Here is a 16,868-nt window from a genome sequence, read left to right as displayed (position 1 = left end):
AAAAAAAATATATCAAAATCTAGATGATTAAAAAAGATCGCTATCATGTTACTGATAAGAAACCTGAAGCACAGAGAGATTAATTGACTTTTCCTGAAGCATTTCAGGAAAGAACAAGATGGATCTAGCCTCTTCAGTCCCAGAAGCCAGTGAGGTTCAAGCAAAAGCTATTGCAAAATATTAAAAAGCAAAATATCACAAAGCAAACAGGTTTTAAAAAGTGGTATGAAGCAGAAGATTTGACTAAGATGTCAAAAAGGCTAGCTCAAGAGAAACTGAGAGACTTGCTCAAGAAAAAAAGCTTTCTACTGAATACATTTAGGGTTGGTTCCGGAAAAAAAAATACTATTAAAGGACTCAAATAGGCAGTGGGGTGTGGCAGCCAGCGTTACAGACTGAAGAGACAATTTTCACATCTGGTTATTTCATTACTGTAACACGATCCCCCATCTCGGACATTTTCTTGTATTTTGGCACAAGCCACCCCTGGGAACTCGTAGAGTGTTAAACCCTAACGGGCTGTTTAGTCGACTAAAATAAAAGTAAGCTATGTGCAGCAGTGCAAAAATCTGCCACCAAGACTCGAACAATGTTTTTTTCAGCTACACAGGTTTTGCCCTCTTTTAAGTTTTCTGTTAGATACATGAATGTTCTGCAGTGATAAAAAATCATTGACTGATTTTTTTTTGTTTGGCTTGTTTTTTTGTGTTCTAATTCCTTGCATACAGACTGGAAACTAGAAGATTAAAATACAGAGAAAAAAGTGTAAAAGAAGAATGACAAAATAAGAGTCCAATACAAACACAAGAACATATTTCTAATTTTCTTAATTTTAACCCTCATGGCATCTTTCCTGAGAGCAAGGACACAATTCGTTCTTATATGAATATAAAGATACCCTACAATACCAACATGATTAACTTTAAATACTGATATGTAATGTATGACCAATATATTCCTCATTCTGAACTGTGTTCCTACTATATAATTTAAATTCTAAATAGAGTCACCCACTGTGCTGGTGACCACAATGCTGGTCTGAATATCTGAGAATACAGAATGGCTAGCAATGCTCTCCTGTTTTTGATTCCTTTTCACTAGCCTTTTGCTATGTGGCTTTGAAATTAGCAACCAGCAACAACGCACAAGTGTGAAACTATTCAACCATACTATCCCAGTGGAGCAAAAACTGAATAAAGAATTGAAAGAAATCAAAGTGTAAGGTAGGTGCTTCATACCATTTTCTTTGAAACAAAACAAAACCAAACTTATTTAAAACAAACAAAAACAGCATTTAAATCAAAGTAGTACCCAGAATGTGTTCATGAAAATTAGTTTGGTCCACCAACACAACGAGCATTCTTGTGGTAAAGTCTAATTACTCTCTAAGATGAATCTTCTGCAAACACCTACCTCAGAGCTGCTATATTTAGGTCCAGAGACTGCAATTCTCAGATTACTAACTGCACTGCTGAATAAAAGTGATACATGCACATTCAACAGCATTGCCTTAAGTAATACACTTCACAAGTAGAGTAGTAATGAAGATATCTCTCTGAGCTGCCTTAGTATAGCAGGTGACATTTATATAACTAATTAGGACTAACGAGAAAGCAGGCAGGTTGCTGGTTTAATTATACTCCAGAAGCTACAATACGTATATTAATTGCACTTGTTGTTTATATTGCAATGCATTCTTCAGGCAACACCTTGTATATTGTTTTTCTGTTGTTAGCAAAAAATCATCCTGGCTTGACTTGCTAAGCCTCCTGGAGTATGACCTACTGCAAAATATATGCAGAAGAAAGGACTGACAAATGCTGGCTTTGGCATCAGGGAACCTGTGTGTTTTGATGACATTACAGTACAGAACAGGCATGTGAACTCAGGCTGCACTTTTCCAGCAACAGCAACCTGATATGTAAATTAAGCAGGCTATTTAATTCACTTAAGTTGTGTTTGATCAAGTTACATCACCTTGATGTTACTCCCATGTATGTTCTAAGCGTGCCTTTTTGCACGTTTCTGGGGGGAAATGGACAATATAGCTGGAGATTAGACTTCAGCAGCTGCAGACAAACCCGAGCTAGCTGCAGTCTAGCTACCTGAGATTACAACCTCACAAAAAGAGGCATCAGCATAAGGTTTAATATGAATTCACTGCTGGATGTATTTCTGATTCCTGGAGAGGCTGCCTACCCCTGTGCTGTTGCATGTCCTCAGTGAAGCTTGTTAATACCAGCTCAATTAAAGGCAGCTTGGGCAGAAACACGTGCTGGAGCCGTGCCTGCAGCCTCAGTGCCGGCCTGCCCCAGATCCTGCCAGTGCCTGCCGATGGACGTCTTCTGCCTTTGCCTCTTGCAAAGAAACATTGACAAATAGAACAGAAGGAAACAGATAAGGCAACCCTGTATGAAAAGTAACATATGCCTATTTCCGAACCTTTAGCAGAGCTTTTCCTTGATAAAATGCTTTCTGCTGAGCAGCAAGAGAGTCTTCTGCAGTCCCCTCGCAGCAGAAACCAGCTGCCTCACCAAAGGGAAGCAGCGGTCTCCAGACACATAATCAACTTAGACTGGCTGCCAGAAGGCAACAATTGAATAAGTACCAGGGAACAGCATTGTGGGTAACTTGATTTGTAGCTATTAAAATCACTTAGAAATAAGAGAACTATGTAGTGTCTTAAATGACTATATCCCACCATTACTTTCAACAGGGATTTCTATGAGCTGGTCATGAAAACGGTCCCAGATCTGTCAGCAATCAAAACTGAAGGGATAAGCTAATAAAAAGGAAACAGCCCATCTGTTTGAGTACAAGCTGAAGCCTACATGCAGTTAGAGAACACAGAAGTAAATCCAAATTCCACAAAGCTGGATATATGACTTGCCAGGGAGGTTCAATGTTGTGCCTGTCACTCAGCAAGGTGCACCGAAAACAAATAGCTAGAGATTTCAGCAATTGCCCCCAGCCCCACTAAGACTCAATTTCAAGTTCTGGCATGAAGTCTTTCATTATTCTAATACTGAACACATGAGAACATTTTCACATTAGTCTTTTAGGGTTTCAGCCCACACCCTGTCCCTAAGAAACATAACTGTTCCTTCCTGCTATGTCACACCACTGGGGAAAGGCTGTCCTGGCAAATTGGGAAAGGTTGACAAGATTACACTGTAAAGCTCATCACATCTCATGAGTGGAATGCTTATAAGAAAAGCAACAAGCTTTAAATCACTCTGGAAATTTTGCTAAGGAGATGCAGACCCTCAATGCTTGGGATACAGTCTGTGCATCACCAAGAAGTTTAAAACATTTCTTGAGTGAAAATTTCTGTGTAAATTTGGGATTCAAGAGCTACGAGGTTCCATGGAGTTACGTGCATTCTAGTAACCGGATCAATGTCCAGGTGGAGATCAGTGATGAGTGGTGCTCCTCGCAGGTCAATATTGGGACCAGCACTGTTCAACATCTTTGCTGGTGACATGGACCGTGGGATGGAGCGCACCCTTTGCAAATTTGCTGATGACACCAAGCTGTGTGGGGTGGTGACACGCTGGAGGGAAGGGACGTGGAGCAATCCCAAGCACAAATACAGGCTGGGGGGGAGAATGGATTGAGAGCAGCCCTGAGAAGAACCTGGGGGTGGTGGTTGGTGAGAAGCTCAACATAAGCCAGCTAAAAGAGGGTATGTTTAGATTAGATATAAGGAAGAAATTATTTACTATAATGGTGGTGAGGCAGTGGAAGAGGTTGCCCAGAAAAGTTGTGGAGAAACTGCAAACCGGAAACCACTGGAAGCATTAAGTGACAAACTTTCTGCCCTAGCCATCTGGTGGCATTTTCAAAGAGATTTTCACAGGAGGGAAAGTCAGTAATGCACATAAAGACAAACAAACACACAGGATAGTGTTGATGTTTTGTTATTCTCACAAGCAGTGGGGACCCAGAGCTGCCTTTTATTTTTCTTTATAGCCTCCAAAGTCCAACTCCTGGTGCAAACAGTTGGACATAAGATGGAAATTGTTTGCAACATGGGAATAGTGCTCTGTATTCTGTAGAAGTTGCAAAAACCTATCCAAAGGAGCAGAAAGAAAGGGAATTATTCCAGTAATGGAAAGGAAAGGGAAGTATGGAGGACACATGAAAAAGAGAGATCAGAGACATGTAAATTATATCCATATTTTTTTGTTCTTCTTCTATAGTAATACTTCAGAAAATCTACAAGATTGAGCGTGGTATGTTTTGTGAGCACATAAGGAGTAAGAGGCGGTAAGGTAAAAGTTCAAAAGAAGAAATGGAGGGGACTACATATTTAAGATAATCCCATGACAGAAGTCACAGATAAGGTAAGACATTTTGCTAGCTTGTAACATCTGGTGTAAAATGACATAGGAATGGGAGCACCACTTTGGAGCACTAGTAGAAAGCACATAATAAGATTTTCTTATCAACTGGAGGAAACATGACTCGACTGATCATGAACTCCGAAAGAAACAGATGTAATTTACCTTAAATTACCAACTACTTATCATAAAGAGACCTATCTGCAATATAAACTGAATAACCAATATAAAGTGGCATGTACAATGCAAGACATACCCACGCCCCTCTACCCCCCCACCCCCCATTGCACTTGCTTTCTCCATTCTTCATAAATTGTCATCAAAATGCCCATGAAAGCTGTTCAGCTGTTACATTATAGTCACTTGCATACCTTGGTGGTCTGCGTGGGAAAATGAACTGCTTGTCTGAAAATACCAGCACCCACTTTCAGGGGTGTGACTCCATTTGGCACATAAAATATTACCCTGCAGTAGTTACTCTGCTTCAGTGTAGCTGAAGATGGACTTGACTGTGATGAAAGCCTACATGTTGCTGACAGAAATGACTGCCAGTACTGGAAAAATCTTTCATATACTCAGTGTTAACTCTGCTATAGAAGGAATTCCTTCAGTACTTTCTTACTTCTCCAGTGCAGAGATGATGACACAGAGACAAATCACAAGCATTAGGGCCTCCTGGGGCTCATCAGATGATGTATCTAGAGGAGCTTCCTCAGGCACAATTGCCAGCACAGCTTGATGAGGCAGTGCAGGAAGCAAATATAGGCTGCTGCAAATATTAGCAGCCTGATACTACTAGCGATATCTCAGCCACAGGGGAATCTTCCAGTGGAGACAAACTGAACTTTGGCTATTCTGTCTCGCTAGAGTAGCATCAAGTACCCTAGGGGACAAGGTAATCAGTAAATGCTCATTTAAGGCTTAGAGGCATGTCATTTGTGAAGAATTTGTTCAAATTAATTGGCATTAGACAGAAGTGGTGTCACTCATCCCATTGCTGTAGCGTTCAGTCCTATGTAGTGCCTCACACAAGGAAACAGTGATCAAGTGAGAGATACAAGGGAGATCAAGAACTCCCTAGCAGGACAGTACTTCACACTAGCTGCTGATTTCTGAGTCCCCAGTCCTGCTAAGATACAATAAAGGAAAATTTGAGAAAGTAAGCAGAGGATAAATCGTTTTCTTACCGAAGTTCCCCAAGCTGTTCTCTCTTGTATCTACTCGCATCTCTAGGGCCTTCACTTGCTGCAGATCATCTATCCCTGTCAAAGCTTTCTGTAAATATAAGCAGAGATATATGTGTATTCTCATGAAAGAAAAACAGATACAGGAGGAAAAAGGTGTACAAAGGCTTTCAAGCTGTGCTGTGTCAGCATGTGCTCCACGTCAAAATGCCTAGACGTGATCACATCAAAATAAATTTAGCATTCAAAGATCTTTCTTTCTAGTAGCTCCGAATTATTCCAATTTCATATAAATTCTACATTGCTCACAGAATCCAGGCTGAGCATTATATTCAAGCTGCAAAACAAAAGACCTACATGCCAATTAAATTAATTTGAACTACATGTTCATACTTTAAAACTTGTGTAAATTTGTAAAAACTTGTAAATCTTGTACAAATCCTCAGCAGATAAGATATGTTATCATAGTGTCACCTCTAATCAAAAAGGTGCTAGACAGTAAAACTCTGTAAAAGGCTAAGTAATGTGTTTTGATCAGAAACTATCATAAGAGAACACAATTTTAGCTCAAGATGGTCTTAAAAGGTTTGCTTTTCTGGTAGAACACAACAGTAATTACAAGAATTACAAATTTCTTTTAAGAGAGTTAGGCAATGTCAATGGAAGCCTCCAAAACCTTTTGTTTTTGCAAAACCTTCGTGATATGGTCAACTGCTGCAGTAAGCAAGGGTGTGTGTGAATCCAACTCACTATCACAGGTTCTTTCCCTAAATATCCTGAAGTTGGCATTGACACATACATTCAGATTTTGCTCTGTACTTAATATAGGGTCAGTTGAGACTACCTGTTTGCTAGCTTAATCACAACAAATGATAGAGAGAGCCTTGAACCAAAATCCTGGCATGCCACTTTCCAAAGGAAAAGCCTGAGCGAGCCCACTCAGTAATGTGACCTACTTGGCAAAGGTAAGCATGACGACAGAAACGAGCAGAAATTATTCACAAATGAGAGAGGGAAGCTCTAGGGCAGCCAATGAAAACTGCAGTGAAGTCCTATGGTCCCAGGCTGCAATTCCACAAGCAGTTGAAACCCTCTCATGTGTTACCACTGCCAGAAGATTGCTCTCATCCCCCGTTCCCTCCTTTCTTCCCCACTACTTGTCCCACTGCTTCATTTGCATCAGCTTTGGGTGCTCAGTGAATCCTTCTTGAACCAATTTAATTAAATAGACCAGGAGGGAACTCTGCCCCTTTTTCCTGATGGGTTACTGGTTCATGGAAGGATCTGAAATACTCCAGAGGGATGAGAACAAGGCTTTAGGTCACTGTGACTGCCTGAAAGAGCTGAGGCTACAGATAGTGATACAGCTGCTAGATTTTCACCTTTCTGTGCCAGAAGAGTTAGGACTTACAGCTAAAAAAGTCTGCTTCAAAGAAATGGCTGATTTTGTTGAGTTTCTCCTCAGCATTACAACCAAGAACACAGGTGGCAAGACGTATTGTCACCTGCCTTTTGCCACTCTGTTGAATGACTTTGTTCCTTCACGTTAAATAATCTCTACCTATGGGAGATAATTTTTCTTACTATTAGAAAGTTACAACATACTTTAGCTTGTTTTCATCTGGAGACCAACACTAATAAGGGGGAAATGATTCATTAGAAGAGAATGTGTGTAGGACCACCTCTGTTTATGAGTTTGGGGAGGAAAAAATAACCGCAAGAACATGTAGTTCATTTTTGTAGGGAAAAAGGGCAGTTGCAACATTCCCGCTCATCAAGTAAAATTTGTATTGCTCACAAGTGACTGCAATTTCATTCACTCAAATGGCTCCACATCCCCTAACAAACAAAGGACCAAAACAGTCTGAGTGGAGCTGAGATGACAGTTTAGAAGGGCATGGTTTCCTGAAACAGCTGAGCAGCCCTCTTTGAAAACCTGGCTCCCTCTGTGAGGCCTTGAATTGGACTCCTGAGAAATAGAATTATCCCAAATCTTTGTTTGCTTCTGAATCACCTTTAAAACATTGTGTTTAAAATTATTTTTAATATGAATTTTTACAGTGTGATTTTAAGCAGGCTGAGCCTAAGAAAGTTTCTGGACTTTCTTGCCACCACACTAGAGCATAAGAAACAAAGCTCTAAGGCGAAAACTTGACAGAGCTCAGTGGCATCCCGAAATTTACTTTCTAGCCCCAGGTGTGGTCCTCAGAAGAACTGTTTTTCTTCTTCCAAAGCAGCAAGCTTACCAGCTACAGACAGTTTTCTCCCCCAAGTAAACACAAGGTCCTTCACTGCAAGCCGTACTTTGCAGCAATTCTTTTCAGCAGATGACAGTTTGTCATTTAGCATGACAGCACATGAGAAATGAGAGCTAGCTGACATCCTGGTACACAACCATGCACTCGAATTGCTGAAGTTAGATGCAAACTTATTGTCATTAAAGCCAACTCCTTAAAAAACACCTCCCTCATTCCCATCAAAGTAGCCTGAGTACCTGCTTTCCTGAAAGACAGAACAGAAAGAGGTCTCAGAACACGTAATAAGCTTTGGGTCATATACTTTGTCAGTACAGTAGCAGAAGGCCCTGGCACCATGAGGGGCGTTTGCTTTTCTCCTTTGCTCTCTGCAAGTTCCCTTTGTGCCGTCCTTCCCCCTGCAATATCCTACACAGCCTCCTTTCACAGCTCTGACCACAAGAGATACAGCTCTGCTCCTTGTCCTCCTCTTTCAAAATTGAAGAATAAAAGCTGTGTAAGATTATATTCTCTTCTACATTTCCATCTTCTTTTGCTTTGTATTAGGAACTACCGTCTTTTTTCTCCTTTTCCTCTTCCAGATCCACCCTTTATTTGTACTTTCCCCCCTGGCTGAGAGAGGAGTCCCTTAGTGCATCAATATTTAGTGCTGCAACAAGCAGAGCTGCTGCTCCAACGCTGTAAAAGGTTATTAGCTGCCACCAGCAGCCCTTTGAACTATTGATAGCTGCTTGAAGCATGTGTTAAGCAGATGCAACAGGCTCCACGTGTTCACAGCCTCCGCTTCCCTGGTCTGCTTTTCCAACCACCTCCGTGAAAAACACTGTCCTTCTGCCTGCTGATGCTGAGGAGATTCTCGAAAGAAAAAAAGAGGAAAGACGAAAAGCTCTCAGGTTGAGGATATGAGCTCCCTTCAAGGCACGGCACTAGAAGCACAAGAACCCCAGGTGTGACTGCAAGCTGGTAGGCAAGCAGAAGGTCAGGGCAGCAGTTCAAGAGAAGGCTGAGTGGTGAGCAGCTCCTGGGGTGGGCAGTTAGGGCACTCCCACTCCCCAGACCCATTTCTTGGCACGCTGGTGCAGCTGGACAGGTCTCGGATGTCATAGCTAAAATTCTGGCACTGGGAATGGAGGAGATTAAGGCAAGGACATGGAAACATTTAAAATAAAAAAATAATAAGGATCTCCTTTTTATACTGCTGTTTAATGTCAAAGCACGGGAACTTGCAGCAACATCTAAAAGGAAGGATATTTGGGAGGAATTTTACTGCTATTAGGTTGTAAAAAAAATCCCAGCCAAACGCACTGACAAGGATGAGCCGCTTGGACAGAGAGATGTCTGGCACCATGTGAGTAAAAGTGGTGCAAAGGCACTGAGCAGCTCTTCACTCCTAGGACTGTGCCAGGTCTAGAACAAGCTCCTGCCCTAATTCAGAAGTGTCCTACTGTGGCTTCAAGTCCTGACCGCCTGCCCAAAGCTCCACGGGCTGTTTTGACAGCCAGCGACAGAAGGTTTCCCTGCCTGTGCTGCAGGAATGCTTACAGACATGAAGGCGCTGTGCCATCTAGGGATTTCTTGTGTTGTTTACAGCTGCAGCAAGGGACCGAGGATCTACTCTAGGCAGAGAACTGGATACACGCAGAGTTATTTTACAGCAGAAAAATGCCTGGAAAAAATGAATTATAATTTCAGGTTGATTGCTCGAGTCCAGAGAGAGTTCTGCCTGCCACCTGCCTACTAAGGTGAGCATTGGTTAGAAGGAGAAGGCAGGTGCTTTCTGAAGAATCAAATACCAAAATCTTTCTTGTGGCCTGACAACTTGATTCTGTGCAGCGAGTGTTACACTCCACCCTAAAATTGCTTATTTGAAAGGATGAATTTCCACGGCAAAGCAATGCACAATTCTTCAAAGACTAAATGAGAAGCGAAACAAAGATGGACAAAGTTCACTTTACATTTCTGCACCTCCTTCAAAATAGGAGGAAAACTCTTTTCCATGAGATCATGCAAAAGCTATTGGTAAATAATTTTGCCAGTATTTTATGAAGCAACTCCTTAACTGCTCACAAACCTTTCTCATTGTGCAAAATGTCTGGCCAATATCTAACTGGAGAGCATGTTTGGAAAGCTTTTCTTCTGACTGACAAGAAAAGACATAAGTATTCTGTGAAAAACTGTAAGTGAAAAATGTTTCTGTGTTTGCAGAGCTTCCCAACTGGCAGAATAGGCACTTGGGGATGCAGGGAAATCCGGTTCAAGTCCCACTTGCACCTCTCTGTAAATTCCTTAATTGGCAAATAATATCTGTTCAATTAAAGCTGGTGTATACAGCTGATTTCTTCGCTCTTTCCCAGATTTTTCACATACTCTAAGAAAAGTAGATATGTTGCTGAAGAGCATGTTGCGTGCAGCTGTCAGAGAAGCATTTCCAGCTGTGCGTTTATTTTGCTGATCTTGGTTAATTTGGCTAGCACAGGAATTCCTGAGTGGTGAGCTTATTTTCTTTTAATACTACACCTGTATGCAAATACTAGATTCATGTCGATTCATGCATTCATTGCTTTTACAAGGATTTTATTTCTAATTCCCAATCCAAGTATAATCTCTTCCTGCACAAAAAATAAAATAAATAAATGTTGCTACAAGTACAACAACGTATTTCTTCTGAGAAGAAAATTACTAGGCCATTAATGAGGTTTTAAGTATTTCCAAGTCAAGAGATTTTCAATGAAAGGGAACAGAACTTCTCTGTGGTCCTACATATAATCTTCCTTTAGAAATGGTTACATGTTGCAGATGCCTGTAATTACAATATTTAGCTTTATTTCACTGCTTTCTGCATATACATACAAGGACACACTTTTCCCAGCTCAGATGAAGAGATTAGCCTGGCATGCAGTCTGTGATGAACTTCTTGGGAATCTTCTTGGCTAGTACAAAAAGGGTAGATGAGGATAATAATTGTGAAGTTTAATTGTTGATGGATGGATCAATAAAGATGTCTTTTCTCCCATACTGAAGCCCCCAAGTCATGGAAATGGTTCTGTGTGCTCAAGGGACAAGATCCCTGCCTTGTCAACGTCCAGCTCCTGACCCATGCTGGGGGTTCACAGTACTGACACCTTTTTTTTTTAAACCACCATTAAGGGTCCGATGCTACAGGTTGCTAAGCGATCTCTGTCTAACTATCACAAACTTAAGAGGGGAGATACTCCTAACATCAATTTTTGCTACAAATTTGTTTAAGGATTTACTTTCCCCTCACATGGATATACCATACACTGATATTAATTCTTACTCCTATCTAGCAATTAGGTGCATAGCAAGTGGCTGCAACCATTATTTCAATGTAGTGTCACTTACCACTCAGAAGCCAAGGCTCTGTTCTGTAATTTTGTCAGCTGAGCAGCTGTTACTATATGCAAATGAAAATCTGTTTGTTACAACAGGCATGCATATGTGTACATAAAGACTGCTAATGTGATAATTTGGACATGAAACATGGGAATTTAAGTAGCAGGACGAGCACTCTCATGTACAAGCCTTCACTGTAGTAAAGGTAGTTAGGAAGGACATTCCAAAGGAAAGCTCTGAAACTAAATGAGGCTTCATAGCTTCTTTCCTATTCACAATATTATGTTTACTACTACCTTGAGCAATCTGACCTAATTTTCAAACTAGCTGTGCTTGTAGTAGAAGGTTGAAGTAGAAGACCTCCAGAAGTCCCTTTGAAGCTTTTTTTTTTTTTTTTTTTTTTGTTACGTTAGTTTTAAATGATTACCCAATTGTAAGGAAGGAGTCAGAAGATCCAAATTAAATCAGTTAAGTCCATCTTGTTGACTCCATGTAAGAAAAATTAGCAAAATTTTGCTCTTGCTCCCTTGATTCCAGTTTCTTCTCAAATTCATTTAGCTTACAACTGCGAGGAAAACTTTCTGCCAAGGAAAAAAAGGAAATGATTGAGTCATTTCAGTAAGAATCCAATCTGTTGTTCCAGGACCCTCCAGGATTTTCTTCTCCCCATGAGGATGAGTGCATACCATATGAAATACACCCTAACCTCCTGAGCAACAAAACTAAACACCACTTCCGAACACATGTTCCTAAGTTTAAAAAACATGATTAATTGGAGCAGGATCAATAAATAGCGAAATAAGAAGAACGTTTCCTTTGTTCTCTAAAGATCACATACAAACCATGACGATAAGACAAGTTCAGGAATGGAAGCGATTACTTTTGATAACGTGACAATATCTGGAAGATCATTTTACCCTGTAAGATGAGTTTAATCCGAGAAGTTGAATGCTTCTTGTGGAAGTCAGGAAAAGAGCCTTCCTTTGCAAAATACTGGGAACAGATAGGAGGGTTAATAGTTAAAAATCTGAGTCAAGACAGGTGAAACTCAATTTCAGTTCCTCCATACTTAATGAGAAATCTATGCCACAACCTCAATAAAATTGAAAATTAATTGCAGTATATTCTCCATTAATAACCAGTTTTCAGAATAAAGGGAAAACGGGGAAAAAATTGCTCACCCTAGTATCACAGAGAATCACAGTGTTCTGTATCATATGATAATAACACAAGCACAGCACAAAGAAGAGGTAAAGAAGGGAGCTGGAAATATTAATAGCACATGCACAAATGGGAAAGCAAGAGCAACTATTGATATAGATGAAGATTAAACAGCACAACAGAAAATTGATATTGATACCAGCAGAAAGCATAAAAAAGAACAGCTAATGATACCAACCCTTGCATCAAATGACCTGTAGCTTGGATGAAGAGTATTCAAACACAAAAGGCCACAGTGTGACATCACAGCAGGAGAGGTACTAGCAAGCAAAAAGCTACAGAAGATGTTATTAACCTGACTAGAATATGGAATCACACAGAATTTGTGAACAAGTGTAAGATTGAAGCACAGTGAGTCTGCTGTGGAGAAGAGCAAAATGGGCAAGCTTTGGAGTAGTGGTCTGTCTCGTGTGCTTTGGCATTCAACACAGCAAAAAAGAAAGGAAAAAGCATTTTTATAAAGGAATCATTCAAGGCCAAGCTCTCCTCTGACGACTGGAAAAAAAGGTGAAGGAATACACACACCTTTTTGAAATTCCTTAGTAATTGAGACTGCTAGCGTAGAATAATAATTCCTTTAGTAAATGGAGACTGCTACTGCTATCCCTCTGGAAAAAGGACAAAATGAGTAAAATATGCAGGTACAGACAGGGCCTATGTCCTTATCTGAATGTGAAGTAATTTAACTTTAATGAGCATGTATTTTAAAAATCTATTAGCTCCTTCTTAGAGCACTTCAGTGAAAACAATCAATAACTTTAAAATATTCACAACTGAAAGACAACCAAGAAGATATTGTAAGTGTGTTGATTCAAGCAAAACATCCTTTCAAACCATTTGCTTATCAATGGCATGTGGTTCCTTTAAAAATACGCACGTGATTTTTTTTTTTTCCAGATTGAAGTGTTTGAAAAGTATCTCTATTTTTACATTTGAAAGTGCAGAGGAAGTAAATTTATGGAAGCAGCAGTCTCAATTTGATCAACATAAAGGTCAAAGAATAGATAAATTGGAAATGTTATTAAAACAAGCTATAAACATTGTTAATGTTTCCTTGACAATGTCATATAATTTCTCCTCTCAACAGGAAGTATCCCGTCTATGCCAACACAAATGTCAGGTTCCAGGGCCAGGAGATAACTTTGTCCAGAAAAATTACTCGGACAGTATGCAGCCATTTAAAAGTCTTTGTAAGTGAATCCCTTACAAATGTTAATATGCACAATCTTAAAGTGGCAAGACCCGATTAAGTTCAAGAGGTAATTTATTTCATGAATCGTAAAGATTTGCTTTCATGTACTAAGAAAAAGGCTAGAATTGGAGGAGAATTTAATGTCTGATCTGTATAAAAAATGAAACATGACAAAATAACAAACTGGGTAACACTGACTTAGCATGCTTTTCTACTTACAATTTACTGTGAACTAAAAGCGGCACAGCTCCAGAAAAGGAAAAAAAACACACTACCAACTAAAGAACTTTCTAAGGGTTTAATTCAGAGTTTATGGAAGTCAAAGGACAGCTGTTTTGGTTACTCTAATGGGCTTTGGTTCATGCCCTAAGAAAACAGACTAATCTGAGAACTTCCTATTGGATTTATACAGGGTATTGTAGGCCACAAACGTATTACACTGGTCAAACTCCATGCCAAGTTTTAAAAAAAAAACAAGAAGTTGTCAGCGGTTGACATTGGCCAAAGGAAAGTGAATGGTATAGATCGTAAGGTTATAGGCTGTATTTTATTTCCAGAGAGTTTAAAATACATACTCTACAGAAAGTGATTTGCTTAGGAAAAGAGTTAGGTACCAAGAGAAGAGAGATTCTGAGAACAACTTCCTATCTAAGCTCCAGTGCAGAGTCAAAATAGTGATTGGTGAATGTCTAGGAAGGCATGTAAGTAAACCTGCTGTTTGAGACATCAGCTGGAACACGGCCCCTGCAGGATGTGAATGCACAGAGGGTTATGGATGCAGTGAACACCACTCCAGTCTCTGGGAGCATCTGAAACACAGCCTTGACCCCATCCATGTTTCACAAATTTCTACACAGTTCTGCAGCATGGAAAGCTGCAGCTTCTCCCTTTTACCTTCTGCTCCTAGCTCTCCCTCCCTCTTGCAGGACCAAGCAAGGTTACAACTCAGCTTTTAGCTCCCAAAGGATTCCACCCTTAATTAGTCCTGAGCAAGTACAGCACAACATACAAGAAGATCTTCCTTTACTAGACATTTCCACACATAACTCTCATTCAACAAGCTGCATGCCAAAATAATTTTCCCCTTGTCAAAACGGAACACAGCTTTCAAATGCACTTTGAAACCTCACACTTTGATAAATATAGAAAATGTTTACAACACTTGCAGAATATTTTAATTGGCTTCTTAGCAGGACAGAGGATTTCACTAATTCAGAAAAAAAGTTGCCCTTTTAAAGTTACATTTTCAATCTGTAGAACAAGATTCATGTAAGAAGCTTTTTCTAATGCTAACATTGAAGGTACTTCAGACAGCATTAACAAGATCTGTTTTAAATTATAATTGTACTACCAATACTTTTCTTCACGCTGCTTCAAGAAAACTGGCAATAAAGACAGTAGCATTCACGCTGGGCATATTTTTATATGAAACAAGGAGAAAGGAGGACAAACATTTGATAAATTTCCATAAGACAGAACCTACTTTATGCAGAAGTCTGTCAAGTATGCGACAATCTGCAATCATCACAAGAGCTGCTGGAAGGTTATGTTAATAGAGCTCTTTATATGCCAGTTTCCTTTTTTCTCTTTAAATCATTGGATGTCTACTCACCAGTTTCCTGGGGGAAAGGTATTCATCCATAAGTAGCTCTCCACCACCCTTAATCAGTGGACAGGGATTTAGGTTACCTCGCCAACTCAAGTCAGTCACCCGGATTGCAGCTGAAGCCGGACGAGAAGCTCTGCCAGGATTCCTCTTCAGTTCCATCTTGATATGCTTTGAATATAAGGATAACAAATAGGCTGATTTTTGCCTGTATTTATTAGCAAAAACATTTATTTTTAGTAAACGCTATTTTGATTCTTGTCACAAGTTAGTGCCTATAGAGACAAAGGATTCTGTAATCAGAAACAACTCAATGCAATGCACCACATCAGATGTATTCTTCTTTTTCTTCACCCTCATGAGCTATCATAGCCCTGCCTTGTCCAGCCTACGACGAGCTTTTACAGCAAACTATCTTTTGCAGCTGTACAAGAAGCCAATGGCATACCTACAGCTTCCGATACCCATCCCCTCTTAGAAATGCCAGCAGCACACAGCAAAACTCTGCTGGGCTTCAGGCTGCAAATGTCAGCACCAGGAGACATCATTACTTCTCTCCAGCCCTGTGAGCTTTGCCCGTAGGCAGCACATATAGCAGCAGTGTACATTTCCTTGCCTAAGGTAAACATACATGCGCTGATACTGAGGTTGCTCAGGCCATGGCTACTGACTGCTAGTTCTGAAGGGAGCCTTGGAAAAAAATAAAGTATAATTTAAACAGAGCTGTGTATGCCTTAAGTGAGGAATGAAATCCAGAGTTTGAAGACAAAACACTTCAAAAGTGTTTATTCTTCCTTTTCTGAATCTATTCCTTTTACAGAAATATTAACGATTAGCTTTGAACTAAGAGACTAAGCATATGTATACCAGCTCGAGTCAAAAAGCAGTCAGCTGTACCCAGACGGTACAAGCATTGCTATGATTTATACAGCTATTTACTATTACTTGGCAGCAAGGAAGCATCACAGCTGGAAACACTGCTGTATCAACAACAGGCTAGACTACAAAAAGCCTCCTCATTCAGCCAAGAGACACCTGCAGTTTCCCCCCCAATTCTCCACTGTGAGGCAATACCTTTTCTTAGTGCTGGAAAAGTAATTAAATAATCAAGCTAATTATAACTGGCTGATGAGGTTTCACTGGTGGCTGAGAGCTGAGAATTACCACCTTCTTTACTCAGAGGGTGGTGAGGCACTGGCACAGGTTGCCCAGAGAAGCTGTGGATGCCCCATCCATGGAAGCGTTCAAGGCCAGGCTGGGTGGGGCTTTGGGCAACTTGGGCTGGTAGGGGTTGGAATTAGATGGTCTTCAAGGTCCCTTCCAATCCAAACCACCTTGTGATTCTCTGATGACTTTTCTCACTACTCATGTCCAGTCAAAAGCCTTCATCTCCACCCAGGCAAGAGAAATCCGAAAGACTCAGTAGTCAGAAAAAAGTAGTAGCCCTTATCTGAAGAAGAACAGCTAACAATCCCCCAAATCTCTCCCTGCAGTACCTCCCTGCATTAGGAAGAGAGGAACCAAAATATTCTTCCTCAGGAGTCACTGCATGTACCTGATAAGCATTCCCAAAGATGAAACTGGCCTCTTAAGTGTGCTACTTCTGAGCCATCACAAAGTTCGTTTCTCAAAGATATAAAAGGACACATTCTTCAGAGACAGACAACTTTTTTTCAATCTTTCTAATGGCTTATAAAATAAATACCACAAAAC

At 40.3% G+C, this 16,868-nt stretch overlaps 1 protein-coding gene across 4 annotated transcripts in view; it reads right to left on the bottom strand.

Annotated features, from left to right (window-relative positions):
• LRRC56 (leucine rich repeat containing 56) overlaps positions 1-16,868 on the bottom strand; it is a 59,401-nt gene that overhangs the window by 31,724 nt on the left and 10,809 nt on the right. For all 4 annotated transcript variants that reach the window (XM_082760605.1, XM_082760604.1, XM_082760606.1 and 1 more), the window contains 2 exons: positions 15,162-15,326; positions 5,531-5,618 (listed from right to left, as the gene is read on the bottom strand). In XM_082760605.1, the coding sequence (XP_082616731.1) occupies positions 5,531-5,618; positions 15,162-15,326 (253 nt within the window). The remainder of the gene's footprint in view (positions 1-5,530; positions 5,619-15,161; positions 15,327-16,868) is intronic.

This window comes from Aythya marila (genome assembly GCF_965140915.1).
Source record: "Aythya marila genome assembly, chromosome: 5".
Taxonomy (NCBI): Eukaryota; Metazoa; Chordata; class Aves; order Anseriformes; family Anatidae; genus Aythya; species Aythya marila.
This window is presented reverse-complemented; position numbering and strand designations above follow the sequence as displayed.